Source organism: Arvicanthis niloticus, chromosome 26 (assembly GCF_011762505.2).
Source record: "Arvicanthis niloticus isolate mArvNil1 chromosome 26, mArvNil1.pat.X, whole genome shotgun sequence".
NCBI classification, from domain to species: domain Eukaryota; kingdom Metazoa; phylum Chordata; class Mammalia; order Rodentia; family Muridae; genus Arvicanthis; species Arvicanthis niloticus.
The window spans coordinates 7,862,792-7,884,089 of record NC_133434.1 but is presented as its reverse complement, the minus strand read 5'-3'; the positions used below and the strand labels follow the sequence as shown (position 1 = coordinate 7,884,089).

The window sequence follows — 21,298 nt, the reverse complement described above, 5'->3', positions numbered from 1 at the left end:
TTATTTTCTTTATGAAAGTGATCACAAATGCATCATAGAAACTCCTAGGAAGAAATGCTAGGGAGAGAATCCACGTATTTACTTTATTATGGCAACCCCATCAACTTCATATCTCTTTGATTGTGCAGTTGGTCAAAAAAACCTTTTTCATAATTATCATAAAGAACATATGTCTAAAATTTTGCCAATCTGGTCTATTTGTGTGAATGCTGATTTTGAGTTTGGAGACTACGCTAGAAAATGCACTTACTGGCTTCTTCTTTATTGGATCTTACTTTCCTTTCTTCTTTAGTATATTATTTTGAACACTTTACTGTTATTTAATGTCTATATTATTAACACTTCAATGTATTAAGACTGTGTCTGATCCACTATTCTCATGGTATATGTATTGATTTTTTAGGTTATACTTCCCCATTTTAGCCAAAATCATTGTGACTGGGATATACAAGAAGAACAATTCAAATAATAACTTGGCAATTGGGGAATTAGCACAAATAATTGCTCATGTTCATCATGGGCATATTTCTAGACTAATGGACATCCTTAGGGAATGTTTCATTTCCTTACATAGAGTAGCTGAAGAAGTTAAACTCAGGACAGAGCTTCACAACTGCTCGACTGACTGTTGGTATGATATTGAAGCTGCAGAGGCACAAACTAGGTGAGTCTTGGAAGAAGATGACTTTAGATGCAGACCGTACTCTAAGTTACTGTTGGCACTGAGCTTTAGGCTTTGTCTTTTGAATATTATTTGTGAAATGCTGGGTGCTTCCTTCTCCTAATTCCTGATAAGTACCCTGTATAAACAGCAAATAAGTGTAGGTATTGAGAATTTCAGGAGGAGGTAGTGTTCGGGTAAAAGTATGGTATGTGTTGTCTTAAATATTTAGACTTGTCATTTGGAAGTATAAGGTCTGGAGTAATCACTTTCAGACTTCAGTCAGAAGTAGCTGAATAGCCAGCCCCATTCATTCATCTAATTCTTCCCTTATTACTAAAAGTACCATAAGATGTATAATGTGGGACACATATATTATTGAGGAGACTAGATTAAAAATTCAACTGGTCATCTGTCTAGTAGCATAGTTTTTTTCCCCCCAAGGCAGTATAAGGTTCAAAAATTAGAATACAATGAGCACATTTTAGAAAGGATAAATACATTATGATATTTTGAAAAATCAAAACATGCCAGCTACAGTTTTAGATGCGGTATAAAAGGAAAGATATATTTACCAGATGACAAAGCAAAAGATCTTAATAATATGTTTTCAAGGAGAATGAATAACATTCTAAAATGTGACAACAAATAATTGTAATAAAATCTAGGAACTATAAGTAACCATTTGTGTCCATCACAGAATGAGGGGGGGTTGTGTGCAGGGAGAATTCAAAAGGATCAAGTTAGGTGGACAGTTGTGGGTTTACAAATAATGTTAAGAAAATTATTTCTATAGATCTATGAAAGTAAATTATCATTAGATTTAGGGTGCAATATACTCTATGAATAAATAAACTCTTTTTTAAACTATCAAACTGATATAGAATTCCCTTATGATTATTAAAGTATGTATCTTTTATGTTTTCAAACATCACAAACAGTTTTATAACACGTATGCTATGTACTAATTATACCACTTTTAAATATTTTTCACGCATCTGTCAACTTCTGTGTTTCATCTTGCCAATGACCCTTCCTTAGCTAGAATATGCACAGTGAATGTCATGACTTGAAATGTAGCATAATAGCTTTGTATTAGTGGTTGTTAACTTCATGGAACATAGAAGAAATGGAGCCTTAGAGGCCTTGGGAGAGGGTACAGCTATGATAAAAGACGATAACTATGAGGTATATTAATAATAGAACAACTATCAGACATGGTTGTGACCTCTGGACTCAGCAGCCTCTCCAATTCAATAGCTCCTCAGCTGAGAATCCACATGAGAGTGATTTCACAAATCACTATGTTATAATGTATTCGGATAAATTATAATAGTATAGCATAATTTACTACATTATAAGATTTGTTTTTCATGAAAATTTATGAACCTCCTTTCATTTGTCCTTAGTCTATGAATTGTGTTGTTTCATTTTTAACAGTATATCTTTAGTTTTATTTATATGAAGTGGACTGAATTTATTTATGTGAAATATTAATAGTCACTTAAAAACCAATTGATTAAATTTGTCCTTGTTTAATTTTTTTTACTGTTTCATATATAAAACATCATTATAATTGATTTGGTGTTTCATCTTTATTTTAATATGTAATAAGTTCAAATTATTTTTGAGGTTGCAGTAACTTTGAAGGGATGCTGTCCACATGTTATACCCCTTATCTTTTAAATTTAAGTCAAAAAAGAAAAACTTTCATATTGTTAGACTGAAGAAACCCTCTTAATCTGTGATTCCTACTATGATGTCTATAATTCAAGTAATTAATTTCAATTATAATATTAAATAATTTCTTCTATATTATAGAATTTAAAGCTCACTAAACTAAAGTTAGGTATGTAATTTGTAACAATTATGCTTATATATAACATGTTTTGTATCTTTATGTTATTTTGATAATCATTGGGGAACATAAGGTACTGTAACAGCAAAATGAAGCTTCAGAGAATCACATTGATTCTATAGACATTGGAGTAATTAGAAGAATTGTTTTTATGAATAACAAATATATAAAAATTTATATAGACATAAATAATGTATAATATATATAAATCTTTTTTGTGAATTGTCAATAAATAAATTTATATACATACACAAAAATAAAGTCTATATGTACATTTATAAAATTCATAAACATATTAGCATAAAATCTTAGAATACTGATGGCACTCTAATTTATATCATTGTAAATACACAAATTTTTGTTTATTATGTAACCTAACTGTGAATATTGGTATTAGAATGATTTTACTCGGCCAAATAAATTTTATGTGCACAATTATTTTGCTATTTTTATAGTTTTATATTTTTATTCTCATTATTTTTGGTGGTTCAGATATCCACATCACCAGAAGAGATTTCTATTCATGAAATTTGGCATAAGTTAAGATCTCTATGTTAAATAAATTTTAAGAGACAAATAATTTTAAAAATATTTTAATGGTTGTATATACTACTCGTCTGTCTACAATAAAACATAACTTTCATATATAAAAATGAGCAAGGAGTTCGTGGCACTGGCTTACTGTAACTAAGAATAGAATGTGGATAGCTGATGTAATATTAAAAGTCAGTGAGCTTGGAAGTAGAATAGGAACTACTTATTTACAGAAGTAATAAAGTAGAGGTAATCTTGAGAAGAACAAGAGATTAAAATGAGCTGTTTGGCGGAGATTCGATTCTCTTTTGGATATAAGGCTAAGACTAAATCAGGAAAAACTATAGTTTTTGGTTTTCTTCTTAAACATGTTTATATTTTTGCATTGGAAAATTTTATTAATTCTGTAATCATTGTATGTGACATTTCAGAATTTTAATATTAGGAAACATTAATACATACTGCATATTATATGTTTTACATCTTAGTGAAAGCAACTACATACATTACTCTCTTAGAAATTAGGGCTCTAACAGGACAGACAAGATGACTCAGAGGGTAAATGTCCTTGCTATGCTATTCTGATGATCTGAATTCAATCCTTAGAACCTGCAAGACAGAAAGAGAAAGTATCCTGTCCAAAGATATTCTCCAGCTTTCTAATGTGTACTACAATATACACCTGAGCACACATACTTCATATAAACAATACATAAAATTGATGAACAGAATTATTTAAAAGAAGTTAATGTCCCTGCCAATAGTGTACGTGCATATTAAATATGGAGAGATTCAAGAAGAAAGCCTAGACTTGAGCACTATATACATCAAGAGTTTCCAGATTCCATTATTTGTAATCTTTTAAGATGTACATTTCTAAATATGAGGCTATACTGATTTTTACTGTAAAGTCTGAAATGACCCAGTAGAAAAAAGTTTCTTTAGGTACTGTACTGGTATCTTAAATGCTATGACTTTATGTGAGAACTCTTCTAATCGAACTATGACAAACCTTAAGTCAGTGAGATTTGATTTCTTTATGATATTAAATATTAAAAATATTACTATAATATATTTTTCTGTCCTTAAACTTTTCTTAAACTTCTCTCAGAATGACTTGAAATATCCAAAATATGAGAATTAATTATATTTTATTATATTGACTTCTTGATATTTGCTGCTAACTTGTTCATATTTTATGCCATTTGTAAATTTATTTTTTAATTTTAGGAACTTAATTAAAATATGTTTTAATATAAAGACATGATATTAAAGTAGAAACACAGAATTCACTTTTGACATACAGAGAATAGCAAATATGAAAGTCATGGTGATGAACTTAAGTAAGCAAAGCAGGCTTAGTCTTACAGAACAGCAAATAGAAAATATCTCACTGCTGTGTGAGAAAAGGTACAACTCAAGTTTTAAAAATTAAAGTAAGAGAAGCAGAATCACAATTTTTGGTGCAGGCATTACTGTGATTTGCTTAATAGGTATTAAAACAGCATCTACAAAGTCATTGTGCATAGGAACAACTATGCAGTGTAACTAAAAGAAATCAACAACCCAAATATATACATGGAATACTCAGTGTATATTTAGGGACGGTATAAATGTCAACATTCTTGGATAATATTTTTTTAATACTTTAAGAAATTATTAGGTCCTTGGTTTGATAATAGTTTCAGGTATAGGTTTCATCTTGTAGAGAAAAAAAATGGCTCAATACTCCCATGGTTTTTATGACACCATTATACCAATGAAAATGTCTTCCAGATGTTAATGTAGCTCACAGGTTTCACAGCTGTATAAGATTGTTGAGCAGTTCATTCCTCTGGTAGTGTCCATAGTTGCATCCAGCATCATGAATGCTAGCCATTAGTGATGAAACTTCCAGACCAAGCAAGATATATTGATATCTCCATGCTCTGTGACTCAACTACAGGGTGGCTTTAGCAAAAGTTCGTACCATTGAGCTGTGGGTTGTAACCAATAGTTTTGAGAAGAGCTTGTGATTTTTGAAGGGGCTGACGGGAACTCACTGGCTAACAATTCCAAAGAGTTGTTCAGCAAAGATGGTGGGTGAATACAAGGGAACAATGTTACCCAGACACAAGGGGACAGCTGCACAGGTGAACTCACAGTGATTGTGACAATACACATAATTTATGTGCAAGCTCAATCTACACTGAAAGATCTATTTTTCTGGCAATTCCAATAATAGCATTCTTTTGAAATATAAGTTATTGCCTGTATAAGAGATTTATTCCTTTTTAAATACTAATAAGGATTGTATTCTATACAAAATGTACAAGTAAATATTTGGACTTTTTCTTACTTAGGCTTTAGTAACAAATAGGTAAAGCTGCCAGAACATTTTTTTCATAATTCTTTAAGCAGAAAAATGTTGTCATTTATCCTAGATAAAGCCTAAGAAACATATAATTGAATATGATTGAGTAGAAGATGTGTTCATACTTATAATAAGCTGTCAAGCTAGTTTTTTCAAAGTTCCAAGGTTTTATATTTCATTCTACTAGCACATTTATGTGATGCATCTACACTCCTCATCCACATTTGGCATTGTCACAATTTTTCAAAAGCCATTCTAAAACACTTGTATAAAGATTTGTATAAAGATGTGTCATTTTGATTACATAGATATATAATATGAATGACCATAAGATTGTAAATATATATATATATATATATATATATATATATACCTTACATACTGAATTTGTACATATCTTATTTTATAAGTTTATTTCTCAGTTAATATATATGTATAATATATTATACATATATTAATATATGCATATATACATAATAACTATATGTATATATGTATATATATTAACATACATAATATATTAATATACATATGAATATAGACATATATTCATATAGTTAATATGTATGTATAATATATTATATATGTGTGTTTATAATATATGTATAATATATATTATATGTATAATATATATCATTATATAATTATATATTATATCCATATATTTATATATATGTATATATATACAGTTAATATATATATTATACACATATATATTTCTTACATACTGAATTTGTACATATTTTATAAAGTGTATTCCTCAGTTAATATATTTAGTTTATTTTAAAGATTTAAATTTAAAACATTTTAATTAACTCTTTGAGAGTTTTATACACATGCTTGGATCATATTCACTTTCCATCCCTACTCTTCTCAGATCCATGCTCTTTCCCTTCCCATGCAACTTTGTTTCCTGTTGTTATTGTTTTCCCATGGTGGACAATTTGTCCCTTCTATATATTCTTCTATATATAGTTGCTATTTGTCGCGGGAGTCACCTTTCTGGTAATAGATTTTGAGATCAAACTGATATGCCCTCTCTCAGAAGTTATAGATGGCAAATAGTTTCTCAGCTGGGGTGAACTTGTCCAAACTCTCCTTTCCATGTCAGCACAACATCTGGCTTTCACTTACACAGACCTGGGCATACTGCCACAATCATGGTGACACTTAAGCACAATGGCTCTGCTGTGTCCAGATACATTGCTTTCCCATAGTCATCAACCACTTTAATCTCACAGGCTTCCAAACTCCATTCACAGTGATTCTAGAGTCACTGGAAGAAAGCTGTAGTTAATGTAGATGATACGGTAATTAATTTTCATCTTTTATTAAACTTTTTGATAACTTCGTACATGTACACACAGACACACACAGAAACACACAAAGACACACAGACACATAGACACAAATGTTCTAATAAGTATCACCCTCATTATCTTGTAATATTCCCTGTTACAATTTCTCCTCTCTAAAAGTCTGTTAAACACATTAATGATTTTTTGCTTTGGATTTTCTACACATTCATTTTAACTACAGCATCTTCATAATCTTAAGTTTAGAACTATACATTGGATTATGGGATCTTATTATTAAAAACACAATTAAATATTATGTCTACCGCATTTCTGAATTATTAGTAGCCCATAGCTCAGTGGGCCAAGGAAGTGTAAGTTCTGTCTCCCTCACACCAAATCATAATGAATTGTTTAATATAGGTCATTGAGGCAGTGATTCTATGAAATCAGGATTACATTGGCCAGGTCAGGTTAAATACAGAGGTTTTTCAAAGAAATTCTCATTATTTTATGGCTCCTATAGTACTTTGGGTCCCTTTTATTTTGTGATAAGAATCTTTGTATGCTTTGATTTTTCTTTATTTTTGCGTGAGTTTCTAAGGTGTCCTAAAGCTGAGTTCTTCCACAGATGTCCATAATTTATTCAATGTTGTCTTCAAGACCTTCTCTCTTTTCTATCTACTTATATCTTTGAGCTTTTTGAGTTTTAAGTTGTTACCTATGCAAGACATAAATGTTTACATTTTAAAAATATTTTGATTATTTTACTTTTTAACAACTAAACTCTAATCAGTTAGGAATTTACTTTGTACACAAAATATTTAATTGGTTCAGAATGAAATAAGATAGAGAATAATAATTATATTTATCCTAATTAGTGTGTTTCTGCATTGTTATTCTTAGTTCACAGGGGTATGAATGGAAAGAGAAGAACTGAGTTGAGTCTGTTTCTTTAATTTTATTAAGTAGAAATACCCTATTTTTCATTGAGAGAATGCCTGTATGAGCTAACAACACAAAAGTCATATTGAAAGTTTCCTGAAAGATAAGAAAAAATATATTATAAAAAATATAAAATAAAAATACATTGTATTAGTGAACAGTGTCATTGGTAAGTAATGGGGCTGACTGAATAGGCGTACTTTGTCTAAAAGGCTTCACTATGTAACTACCGCTGACTGGCTCTGTTCCTGTGAAGAATGGTTCCTAAATAAGAATCCAGTTTTTCAAAGGCGATTTCAGTCTCTAATGAGATGATCATGTGTTTTTTTTTTTCCCTTGAGTTTGTTTGTATAGCATATTATGTTGTTGAATTTCCATATATTGATCCATCCCTGCATCTCTGGGGTGAAGCCTGCTTGATCATGGTGAATGGTGGATTTGATGGGTTCTTGGATTTGGTGTGTGAGAATTTCATTGAGATTGGTTTGAAGTTCTTTTTCGTTGGGTCTTTGTGTGGTTTAGGTAGCAGAGAAACTGTGGCTTCAGAGAATGAATTAGGTAGTGTTCCTTCTGTTTCTATCCCGTGGAATAGTTTGAGGAGTGTTGGTATTAGCTCTTCTTTGACAGTCTGATAGGATTCTGCACTAAAACTACCTGGCCCTGTTTTTTTTTTTTTTTTGTTTTTTGTTTTTTTTGCTGTTGTTGTTTGTTTGGTTTTTGTTTGTTTTTTTTGTTGGGAGGTTTTTTTTTATGACTATTTCTATGTTCTTAGGGATTATGGGATTGTTTAGATAGTTTACCTGATATTGATTTAACTTTGGTATGTGGTTTAGAGAATCATCCATTTCCTTTAAAATTTCTAGTTTTGTAGAGGATAGGCTTTTCAAAAGGTTCTGATGATTTTTGAAGTTCCTCAGTTTCTGTTATATCTCCCTTTTCATTTCTGATTATGTTAATTTAGATACTGTCTCTGTGCCCTTTAGTTAGTTAGTTAGGTTTCTCTATCCTGTTGGTTTTCTCAAAGAATCAGCTCTTGGTTTTGTTTATTCTTTGTAACATTCTCTTTGTTCCTAATTTCAGCCCCGAGTTTGACTATTATTTGCTACTCCTTCATGTTAAAAGTCTTGGAGAGACCAAGAATTCGTGGCACAAATGTAATAAATGTACATATACATTTAATAAAATGTAATACAAGTCATATATAGCAAACTAACAGCCAACATGATACTAAATGGAGAGAAACCAGAAGCAATCTCACTAAAATCTGGAAAAAGACAAGGCTGCCCATTCTCTCCCTATCACTTCAGTACAGTACTCAAAGTTCTAGCTAGAGCAATTAGACAACAAAAAAAGATCAAAGGGATATAGATTAGAAAGGAAGAAGTCAAAGTATCACCATTTGCAGATGATAAGATAGTATATATGTGACACCCAAAAATGTATCAGAGAACTCTTATAGCTAATATACAACTTCAGCAAAATGGCAAAATATAAAATAACTCAAACAAACCAATAGCCTTCCTTTATACAAATAATAACCAGGATGAGAAAAAAATTGGAAAAAAACCTTCTTCACAATTGCCACAAATAGTGTAAAATATCTTGGTGTAATTCTTACCAAGCAAGTGAAAGATCTGTATGATAAGAACTTCAAATTCTTGAAAAAGAAATTGAAGAAGACCACATAAGATGGAAAAATCTTCCATGCTCATGGATTGGTAGGATTAACATAGTGTAAATGACCATCTTACCAAAAAAAAAAAAAAAAAAAAAAAAAACAAAAACAAAAACAAAAAAACAAAAAACCCAAAACCTAAGGATTTGAATGTAATTCCCTTCAAAATTCCAACAAAATTCTTCACAGAAATGGAAAGAGCAACTTACAACTTTATATGGAAAAACAGAAAATGTGGGATAGCCAAAACATTTCTCAACAATAAAAGCACTTATGAGGAAAAACCATTTCTGACTTCAAGCTATACTACAAAGTAATAGTATAAAATAAAACCTCATGGTTATTGCTACACAAACAGACAGGTAATCAATAGAATAGAACTGAAAACAAAGAAGTATGCCCACACACATGTGGACCCTTGATCTTTGACAAACATGCCAAAAACCATACAATGGAACAAAGAAAGCATCTTTGAAAACTGGTGCAAGTCTGACTGGTGATCTGTATGTAGGAGGATAAAAATAGATCGATATTCATCACCTTGCACAAAATTCAAGTCCAAGTGAATCAAGGACCCCAACATAAAACCAGATACACTGAATCTAATAGAAGAGAAAGTAGGAATGAACATCAATCTCATTGGCAGGGGATTTGGGGGACATATTTCCTGAACAGAATACCAATGGCTCAGGCTCTAAGATCAAGAATTGATAAATGAGACCTTGTGAAACTGAAAAGCTTCTGTAAGGCAAAAGATACAGTCAATATTAATAACCTGCAACCTATAGATCTTGAAAAAATACTTCACTAGCCCTACATCCTACAGAGGCCTAATTTCTATAATATACAAAGAACTCCAGAAGTTAACCTCCTAAAAACCAAATGACCCAATTAAAAATGGGGTACAGAGCTAACCAGAGAGGAATCTCAAATGGCCTAGAAACACTCAAAGAAATTTCCAGGATCCTTAGAAATGCAAATCAAAACAACAATGAGATTTTACCTCATACCTGACTGGTTAAGATCACAAGCTTAAGTGGCAGCATATGCTGGTGAGGATGTGGAGCAAGGGGAACACTTCTCCATTGCTGGTGGGTTTGCAAACTGGTACAACCACTCTGGAAATCAATCTGGCAGTTCCTCATAAAATTGGAAATAGTTCTACCTGAAGACCCAGCTATACCACTCTTGGTCATATATCTAAAAGACACCCCAATCATACCCCAAGAACATGTGCTCTACCTTAAGCTGGAAACAAGCCAGATATCCATGTACCCAAGAATGGATGCATAGATGTGGTTCATTTACATAATGAAATATCTTTCAGTTTTTAAAAATAAAGACATCATGAATTTTGCCGGCAAATCTAGAAAATATCATCCTGAGTTAGGTAACCTGGACCTAAAATGACATTGATTCTCACTGATAAGTGTATACCAGCCAAAAGTACAGAATATCTAGAATATAACCCATGTAATATAAGAAATGTAACAAGCAGCAAGACCCAAATGAGGAAGCTGCAATCCCTATAGAAGGGGGAAGAAAATAATTATGGGAGGGAGGGGGAGCTGAAAGGGGGAATATGATCAGTCACGGATGCAGGGGTGGAGATAGGAGAGAAGCCCAGGGGGTCAAGAGAATGAATGTAAATAAGTAGAATCAGAGTGTGAGAGGTGGGGAGACCCTCTAGAAGGTACCAGAGACCCAAGAAGTGAGAGACTCTAGGACTCAATGATGATGACTTTAGATAAAATGCCCAACATTGGGGAGAGGGAACTTGAAGAGTCCACCTCCAGTAAACAGACAGGGCCTCAAGCAGAGGCCAAACTTGGAATCAGTCTCATAGGAAGGCACCAAGGCCTGACACTATTACTGCTGCTATGACATGCTTATAGACAGGAGCCTGGCATGGCTCTCCTCTGAGAGACCCTACCAGCAGCTGACAGAGACAGAAGCAGATACTTACACCCAACCATTGGACTGAAGTCAGGGACCCCTATAGTTTAATTAGATGAAGGACTGAAGAAACTGAAGAGGAGGGCAACCTGATAGGAAAACCAGTAGTCTCAACTAACATAGGCCCCAGGAAACTCTCAGATACTGAGCCACTAACCAGGAGCATACATGGATCTATCCAAGGCCCCTGGAACAAATATAGCAAAGGTCTACCTGGTTAGGCCTCAATGGGAGATGTGTTTAATTCTCCAGAGATGTAAGGCCCCAGGGAATGAGAAGGCCTGGTGAGGAGGGAGCACCCTTTCACATGTAAGGAGAATGAGGAATGGGATGAGGGACTGTGGGACAGGGGGACCAAGAGTGGGGGCAATGACTGGAATGAACATAAATAAAATTAATAATAATAAGATTAATAATAATAATAATGGATCCCCTTCCTCATATCATCCTGTGTCCAGTACTTAATTCTGGTAGCACCATGTGTCCAGTAATTAATGCAATGGCTTCTCCAAATATCAACTAATTTTCACATTTAAGTATTTAAAGACTTGATGTATCTTAAAAATTAGGCAAATAGGAACATCCGAAAACAAAACCTCTGGAGATCCAAAAATTACATTTTATTTAAGAAATAAATTGCATTACATTTTATTTAAGAAAATACATTTATGAAAAACGTGCTTCCTTAACACAGTCAGGCACTTTTCCACATTGATGCCCACTCTAAATCTCAGTTGAGACACATTGCTTTAAACTCACAAACGTTTCTAAAATTTGTACTCAATGATAGTATTTTATAAGACATGCATCCTTAATTTTTAAATATGTGATTTAAAATAATAATAAAAGGTAAATTCTATTTATCTAAAATGATTTAGTAAAGGCTATTTATATGGAGGGCAAGGATATTCTAAAGTCTTCCAGCTTAACAGCCTTAAAATACTTTTACTCTTTCAGGATCTGAATGGAGGACATGGCAGCAGGAAACTACTGCACAGTGACTGAGTTCTTCTTGGCTGGGCTCTCAGAGAAGTCAGAACTCCAGCTGCCCCTCTTCTTCCTCTTCATAGGAATCTATGTGATCACTGTGGCAGGGAACCTGGGCATGATCACACTGATTGGGCTCAGTTCCCACCTGCACACACCCATGTACTATTTCCTCAGCAGTCTGTCCTTCATTGACTTCTGTCAGTCCACTGTTGTTACCCCTAAAATGCTGGTGAGCTTTCTGACAGAGAACAATGTTATCTCCTACCCTGGATGCATGGCTCAGCTCTACTTCTTCATCATTTTGGGGGCTGCAGAGTGCTACACATTAGCTGTAATGGCATATGACCGCTATGTTGCAATTTGTAACCCCTTGCTTTACAATGTAATCATGTCCTATCAGATTTACAGTTCCTTGATTTCAGGGGTATATATTTTTGCTGTGTTCTGTGCATCAGTTCACACGGGATTCCTGACTAGGATTCAGTTTTGCAAATTAGATGTGATCAACCACTATTTCTGTGATATTCTTCCCCTCTTGAAGCTTGCATGCTCTAATACCTATATCGATGAAATGCTGATTCTATTTTTTGGTTCAGTGAACATCTTTGTCCCAATGCTGACCATTATTACTTCCTACATCTTCATCATTGACAGCATCTTCCACATTCGCTCCAGGGAGAGCAGGTCCAAAGCCTTCAGCACCTGCAGTTCCCACATCTCTGCTGTTGCTGTCTTCTATGGCTCTGCTGCATTCATGTACTTACAGCCAGCATCAGTGAGTTCAATGGACCAAGGGAAAGTGTCCTCTGTGTTTTATACTACTATTGTACCCATGCTGAACCCCTTGATCTACAGCCTAAGGAATAAGGATGTCACTCTTGCATTCAAGAAAATACTTGAAAGAAAAAAATTCATGTAAGCTGAAATATGAATATTAATTAGAGCAGTTACTTAAAAAATTATAGTTTGAATTGATACTATTTATTTTACCCTACCTGTCATTATTATTACCCATTTACTAAGACACTTTGATAATTCTTACTATTACAAATTTAGACTTTATATGTCAGTTTCCCAATATCTCATATGTTCCTCAGAATCAACAATGTGGGCAAATTGTAAGAATGACATGGATTCTTATGCCCATAGTTGATAACTAATCATGTTACATATATTTATTTCTATGTATTTGATAAACATTAGTTTAAAAATAATAACCTTCATTCTTAATGACAACTAAAATGATACTTTTTAGTCATTTTAATTCATATTTAATATTTTCTGTTATAAGTGCTATAGGTATATAATTTTACTCACATCTCTCTAGCCACTCCAATGTTCTCCCTGCTGTCTTTCAAATTACTGGCCTCTTTTTCTTTAATTTTTATCTACCCAGAGAAAGACTTATTCTGCTCTCAACAGTCATTATTTGGCTGTAGATCTTCATCTAGGAATTGGGTTCCTTGAGATTTCACACATGTACATTGGTATGTCACCTGTTATTATTTTTGACTCTTGTTTAAGAAACCATATTGTTGAAATGTACAGTGCTGCTTTCCTGACATTCATAGAAGTTACAAACTTACTACAGTCTTTCTTGAATTCTGGATATTAGAATATCCCTTTCTTCTTTTCAAAAATGGTTTCCTGAGCTATAAGCATACTGGTTGTACTATCGATGGATGAATTGTGGTGCTTCATCCTTCTACCAGTTCCTCTCTCTATTTATACCAGTTATGGAGTTCTGTGATTGTATTCTTCTCCTGTAAGAGAGTTAAGGGTATCTTTGGATGACACAGTAAGTACTAGATATGCAGTTAGAGATCATACTAGTTTGTGTAGGTGTCGCTACTAGATTCTCTTCAAGGTTCTATAATCTCATCAGAAACTCATAGTTGACTATGTGTATAGAACTAGGCATGAATTTCTCCTATTGAGTAGATCTTAAGAGCTATTGTTTACTGTCATGATGTAATTGGAACTATTGTACCTTTAAGGATAACTTGCCTTGCTGGTTATTGTGATTCATGGGTGTCACAGCTGGATACAGCTGTTAATTGTTTTACACCATTGGCAACTTGGATTGTACTACTCCATGTTATGGAAGCTGGTCTCCAGGGAGTTCTCTTCTATGTCAAATCCAGTTCTATCCTTCCAAGTTCTGTGGCAGAATCCCATGATATCTTCAGCAGTAAGGATTTACTTTCTGTTTCTTAGAAGCAAGTATGGGCAATTGCAATAAGATATAATATTTTGGGAAGTATGTGTGTGTGTCTGGTTGTTTGTTTATGTAAACATAATTATATGATTTCTGATGGCTTTTCAAACACCATTAATGGTATTTATCAATCTACCTTCTTACCCAAGCTGTCTTTCTACATTGATTTCCCATCCCTATTCTCAATCAAAGTGCCCCAAATATTTCTTTTTCCCTTTTTCTTGCACCTCTACCCTGCTAGCTACCTCTCTACAGCAGATGCTCATCACCATCATTTCTTTTTAATTATGTGGTTATTGCAGTGAAAAGATCATGTATTGTCTCTCTGGCTCTGAGTTGCCTCAATCAATATTTTCTAATTCTACCTATTTACATGAAAATTTCAAAATATTATTTTTTACACCAAAGAAGAATTCTCCTATATTTTCACTCTCAGTCCATCAATTGTAGGTCATGTATGTCATTTTCATTCCTTAGCTATTGTGAACAGAAGTATGAAGGAATGGCTGAAGAGTTAACTGTGGTCATAGGACAAAAAATGATATGGCAGGGTCACATGGTAGATTATTTATTTATTTACTTACTTATTTACTTTTCTAGTTACATATTTAATACACCACAATGACTTCAATACTAGTTCTACTAGTTTGTAGTTCCACCAACAATGAATAAGGGTTAGTTATGATTTTCCTACATTCTCTTGAGTTTATTGTCTTTTGTATTCTTGATTATTCTGACTGGGATAAATTAAAAACAGAAACTTGCAAATTTTTGTATGTATGTGTGTATGTGTGGATATATGTATGTATGTACATATGTATGTATGTATGTATGCATGCATGCATGCATGTATATTATTATTATTCTAATTTGGTGGCTTGACCAAATTGGATGTTTCTAATCACATTTAGGAGATTGGCGTTCTTGCTCCTCAGTTAAAAGATACAAAGAACATGCTCATATATAAAAGTAACTATTATTTGCCTGAAGTAATGGTCTCTGAGATGCACTGCCCTCATCTTCTAACCTAGGCCTCGTTTGGAAGATTCTAGCCTCTATATAATTTTGTCTAGGCCTAGAATATTTTCAGCCTCTGAGACTTACTGCTCAATAATCTCATCATTTCTAGCTCTTTCTGACACTGGCTAGCCAGTTTAACTCAGTTCTCTGGCTCAAAACTCCTCTACTAGCTGACTAATTCAAACTGGCTCTCCTCACGTCTGATGGTACTGCTGCTCTCCTCACTTCTGATGGTACTGCTCCCATTGACCTCAAACTGGAAATTCTCATTATCAAACTAGCCTTGTCTTCAGTTGTGGCTAGCTTGATCTTTCTTCAAACAGTCTCTGTAAGTCACTTTCAGTAAAAATTCCCTGCCCCCTCTCTCTGCTATCTCTTAAGTCACTTCTCTTTTCTCTCTGTTCTTATAAGACTAGGGGATATCCTATTCTGTCAAATCTTTTTCTAATTCTTTATTTTGTCTGTCACTCAATTTGACATCATTTTCCAACTTGGGTGCTTCTTTCTAAAAATTAACGTTACCTTCATTGTTTGGAATTAAAGGTGTGTACTAAAGGGGTGTCTGTATTCTTTCCAAAGTAGCCATGTTGCTCCACACTAATACACATTTCCAAAGGTATATTTGCATTGTGATTTTGAATATAGTAGCAGACAGTAAATATTAATATTGTGCACTGTCTTTTGTCTATCTTTGGATACTGACTGTTCCTTCTCACCACGACTCATCTTCCCTGCATCTTGCAAAGACAGTTTCTAATTTATCTTTGTAAATGAAAGCGGTCTATAATTTTTACACTTAGTCTCTTACAAATTATAAAGACAGAAAAAAAAAAAACCAAAGTCCCAAGAATGTAAAATGAATTCCTTGCAGTTCAATTTAATGGAATTCTCACATTCATCTGAAACTTCAGCATAGTATTTACTCTCTTTGCTTTCATTGTCATTCTGATATTATGAGCACATAAAATAATTGCCCATTAAGATCTGCATATAGCATTCATGTCTTCTTTCATCCACATATTTATCCCTCTAATTCTTCCCATAAATCAGTTTCAGAGGCCTGAGTATCACCTGCTCCTTTAGTCACAATAATCACAGCTGTAAACCTGAACATGGCATTGTAGTAATTATTTTTAAAAAGTGGCTGCCAGTCAATCCGACTGTCTAGACTACAGCATCTCTGCTTAGCTCAGCCACGTGGCCAGAGGCCATGTGCACACCACAGCTAGAAACAGCCAGCCAAAGATACCAGCCCTGCCACTCATGAGATGCCTGCCGATCTTCCACGCTATCTCTGCAAGGCTGGGCAGTGCCCGGATCATCCCGCCAACCACGCAAGCTCAGTACAGATGAGACTCTAATGCTTAGATTATCCAAAGGCTTATATATTTAGCAATGATCAATAACAAGATACCCTTACAATCAGAGGTGTAACCAAATACCCAACCTAGATATACCAACTACCTTTGACTACTACAGACAAGTGAACATCAGCCTCCATATCCACTTCTCTCAATCTCCATCTCCCTTAGCTCCTCCTCTTCCTTCTTCTTCTCCTCCCTTTACTCCTCTTTTTCCTCTTCTTACTTCTCCCGCATTAGCTCCTCCTACACATGGTACTTACTTTCTGTGCCAGTCAGAATTTATCCATCATGACTATAATACTCATGAGACTTGATACAGGAGAGAGGTTTTTTTTTTTTCTTTTCATTTTTGATTACAATGTCATAGACTTCATTATATTAAGCTTGCTCCATTTATAGCTAGATATCATAGTGGCTAGTTTTAGAAGAAAGAGTGGTCCCAGTGAAATACTATTTATAAATGAGGCCAACTTTGTATAATTTCTGACATCTCCAAAATGATAACAGAATGTCAGAACAAAGAGTTGATCATTTGGATTTGTAGCCTAGATATTATAATCAATCTAGAGGCCTATATAGAGTAAATACTTTTCGTGCACTTAATAATTTGAAGACATATTGCTTCATAAAACTAAAAGGCTTGTATGGATACAATTTTAATCATATTACTTAATACCAAGTAAATTTTTATCATAATCATATGTAACAGTAGAAAATATTGTTTGTGGAATTTTAATTTTTTGATGTGCTTATGTATGGATAAAAACTATTAAAAAGTATTTAGAAGAGAAGAGAAATCCCACTGTTTTCAGTGATTATGATAACCATAGAAAGATACTACAAAAATATTAACATAATTATCAGATTGATTCTGAAGTAATGTGATGTGACAATGAAAAAATTGACTCCAAGAAAAGAGTTGGATTATAAAGAAGATAAGAATTCAAGTATGGGAATTAGTATACATTATTATAAAAAAATAATTCATCAAAAGGTTTAATAATTCAACATAAGAAGTAGGTTTTTTCCTAGAGTCTATTACTTATCTAGAAAGGAGCTCTTGATTTGGTTTGGTGCTATATATGGGTTTCATCTGGTGAGGTAGACCTTAAGTTTAATAAGTAAGTGGTTCATTGTCCAGACATTTTCAAGGCACTATTGCATGAATAGTGAATATCAGTTTATTATAGTTGTTATTGTTGTATCTTACAGGGTTCACAATTAGGTAAGAAGCGACAGCATACACAAGAAGAGTATTAACCCAAACAGATTAAATATCAAAACAGACAGCAGAAGAATGAAGTTATGCCTATAGCTAAGGAGCTATTAACATTCGATAGTTTTTGAGAGCTAAGAGGGTCTGTTTACTTTGTTTAGGCCTACACAAATCAACCATGTTCTAGGGGAATGCCATACAACCAAGAGTGTGTGGGCCTGAAAATTATACTTGATGGTAGGGGGAAGAAGGCACAAAGTTATGTGACTAGGGAAAAAGATGGACTTATAAAGAGTTGATGGAGAATATAAATATTATCAAAAGCACATATGTCTGAAATTCTCAAAAAATCTAAGAAAAAATCTAAAGCTTTAGTAATGGAAATGAATATAAAAGATTGCCATATTCTGCCATTTTAATAACTAGGAGATAAATGCAAACTAATTTTATTTAATCATCAGGTAAATTTTTATAAAAAATTATGACTGTATCATATTACCTCAGTACATGTGGTAGATGTCAATAATGGTAAAACGTCTAAATACTATATATTAGCTATTCCCCTTATTTGTACAGGTTTTCTTCTTGACCAAAAGTTTATGTCAAGTAATTAATACCATTTGTACATATTTCTAGTATGTCAAAAATCCAGTGCTTTAATGTCTTGACAATATACCTTACATAATTGTACACAAATCAGATAGGCTAACATCAAAAATTCAAGGAACAGACCTTGCACTGAAGATATGATGAAAGCTCCTGCACTGCTGGTGGGGTTGCAAACTCGTACAACCACTCTTGAAATCAATTTGTAGCTTCCTCAGATAACTGGAGATATCTGAGGATAACTGAAGACCCAGCTATGCTGCTCCTGGGCATATACCCAAATGATGCTCCACCATAACAAAAGAACAGGTGCTCCACTCCGTTTATAGCAGCTTTATTCTTAATAGCCAGAAACTGGTAACAACCCAGGTGTCCCTCAACTGAAGTATGGATGCAGAAGATGGGCTTCATTTACACAATGGAATACCACTCTTGAAATCAATTTGTAGCTTCCTCAATAACTGGAGATATCTGAGGATAACTGAAGACCCAGCTATGCTGCTCCTGGGCATATACCCAAATGATGCTCCACCATAACAAAAGAACACGTGCTCCACTCTGTTTATAGCAGCTTTATTCTTAATAGCCAGAAACTGGTAACAACCCAGGTGTCCCTCAACTGAAGTATGGATGCAGAAGATGGGCTTCATTTACACAATGGAATACAACTCAGCTATTTAAAACAATGACTTCATGAAATTCTCAGGCAAATGGATGGAATTAGAAAAGATTATCCTGAGTCAGGTAACCAAGTCACAAAAGAACACACCTGTTATGTACTCACTTATAAGTGGATATTAGCAAAAAAAAAAAAAAAAAAAAAAAAAAAAAAAAGGATCGGGATTACCCATGATAAAACTCACAGACCATATGAAACCCAAGAAGGAAGACCAAAGTGTGGATGCTTCAGTCCTACTCAGAAGAGGGAAGGCAATAAAGAGCAGTGGTAGAGGGAGGGAGGGATGTAGGAGGGAAAGAGAGAGGGGGGAAAAGGTAGGCCATGTTCAGATACAAGAGGATATGGGGGGAAATTACAGAGGGTCAGGAAATTGAACAGAGGTGTGGAGTAGTGGGGGATGGGAAACTTGGAGTAGCCACTAGAAAGTGTCAGATGCCAGGGACCCAAGAGGTTTCCAGGACCCAACAGGGATGACATTAGCTGAAATACTTAACAAAGAGGATAGGATAAAGAACATATTCAGTGGATAGGCACAACCCTCAACTGAGGGATGGGGTCATCCACTGATCTCAAAAATATTATTACAGAATTGTTCCTATCAAAAGGAAATGCAGGGACAAAGAGTGAAACAGAGACTAAAGGAAAGGCTATCCAGAGACTGCTGATCCATCTCATCTTTAGCCACCAAACCCAGACACTATTGCACTATTGTTTTATTATTATTATTATTATTATTATTATTATTATTATTATTATTATTATTATTATTTTCTTTCTTTTTACACTCCAGATTTTATTTTTCTCCCAGTACACCCTCTGACTGTTACACATCCCATACCTCCTCCCCACTACCCTATCTCCACGAGAATGTTCCCACCCTACTCCTACTCCACCAGACTTCTAAACTCCCTGAGGACCTCCAGTCTCTTGAGGACTAGGTGCATCTTCTCTGACTGAACCTAGACATGCTCTACTGTATGTGTTGGGGGCCTCATATCAGCTGGTGTATGCTGCCTGCTTGGTGATCCAGTTTGGAGAGATCTCGGGGATCCAGGATAATTCAGACTGCTGGTTCTCCTACAAAGTCACCCTCCTCAGCTTCTTCCAGCTCTTCCCTAATTTAACCACAAGGGTTAGTGAGAAGAAACCTGCTATTAAGAAAAATACTGTTTCATGGTATAAAGAAGCCTGCCTGCTTCTCTGCTCTCCTATGTTCTCTTCTTTATTGTCATCATTCCTAGTTCTTATATTATTTTAGTGTACATGATTGTGGGGCTGTAGCTCGCATGTAGGCATGAGTCCTGTTGGGCTGAGTTGTAGTTCCCGCATGTCTGCCATGGCTCAGAGAGGCAGAAGTGAGGGATTTTGACTGAATTCCCTACATGCAGCCTTTAGGCTTATGCTGGGCTGTTAGAAGCTGCTGGGGCTCTGCTTGGGTGTGGAGAGGTCTCAGCCTGAAGTCTCACAGGGGCAGAGCTCCTGAGTGAGGGTCTCTGGGCCAAAATGGTTGACTGGCAGACCAGTGACCTCTGTCTTTGGGCTCCCAGACACCGCTGGCGGCCACAAAGAACCTCTCTATGGAACTCAAAGGCAGTGAGTAACACTCAGTCTAGTTCAAAGGCTAGGTCTCTCCCTGTCTCTCTCTCTTTTTCTCTCTCTCGACGTGTTCCTGGTCAGCTTCTCCCCTTTGACTCTTAGCTATAGTATAACTCTTGCCTAATTCAAAAGACTAGCCCAAGTCCTCTCTCTGCACATGTTCCTGGCCAGCTTCTTCCCTTTGAACTTTAGCTACAGCCTCCAACTCAAGGACAAGATGGTAACGACTCCATAGTCTCCACTCTCTACCTATCTCCCAGCCCCACAGAGAGGGCTCCTTCACAGCTAACAGCTGCCTTTCAGGCCACAGTGCCTACAATGACCCTCATTCT

At 34.7% G+C, this 21,298-nt stretch overlaps 1 protein-coding gene across 1 annotated transcript; it reads left to right on the top strand.

Annotated features, from left to right (window-relative positions):
- Positions 1 to 605: 605 nt before the first annotated feature.
- Positions 606 to 16,184, top strand: LOC143439017 (olfactory receptor 8G18-like). The gene is made up of 2 exons (XM_076924730.1): positions 606 to 664; positions 12,235 to 16,184. Exon 2 carries the CDS (start codon positions 12,242 to 12,244, stop codon positions 13,184 to 13,186), a length of 945 nt encoding a protein of 314 aa, XP_076780845.1. The 5' UTR covers positions 606 to 664; positions 12,235 to 12,241; the 3' UTR covers positions 13,187 to 16,184.
- The last annotated feature ends 5,114 nt before the right edge of the window (positions 16,185 to 21,298 follow it).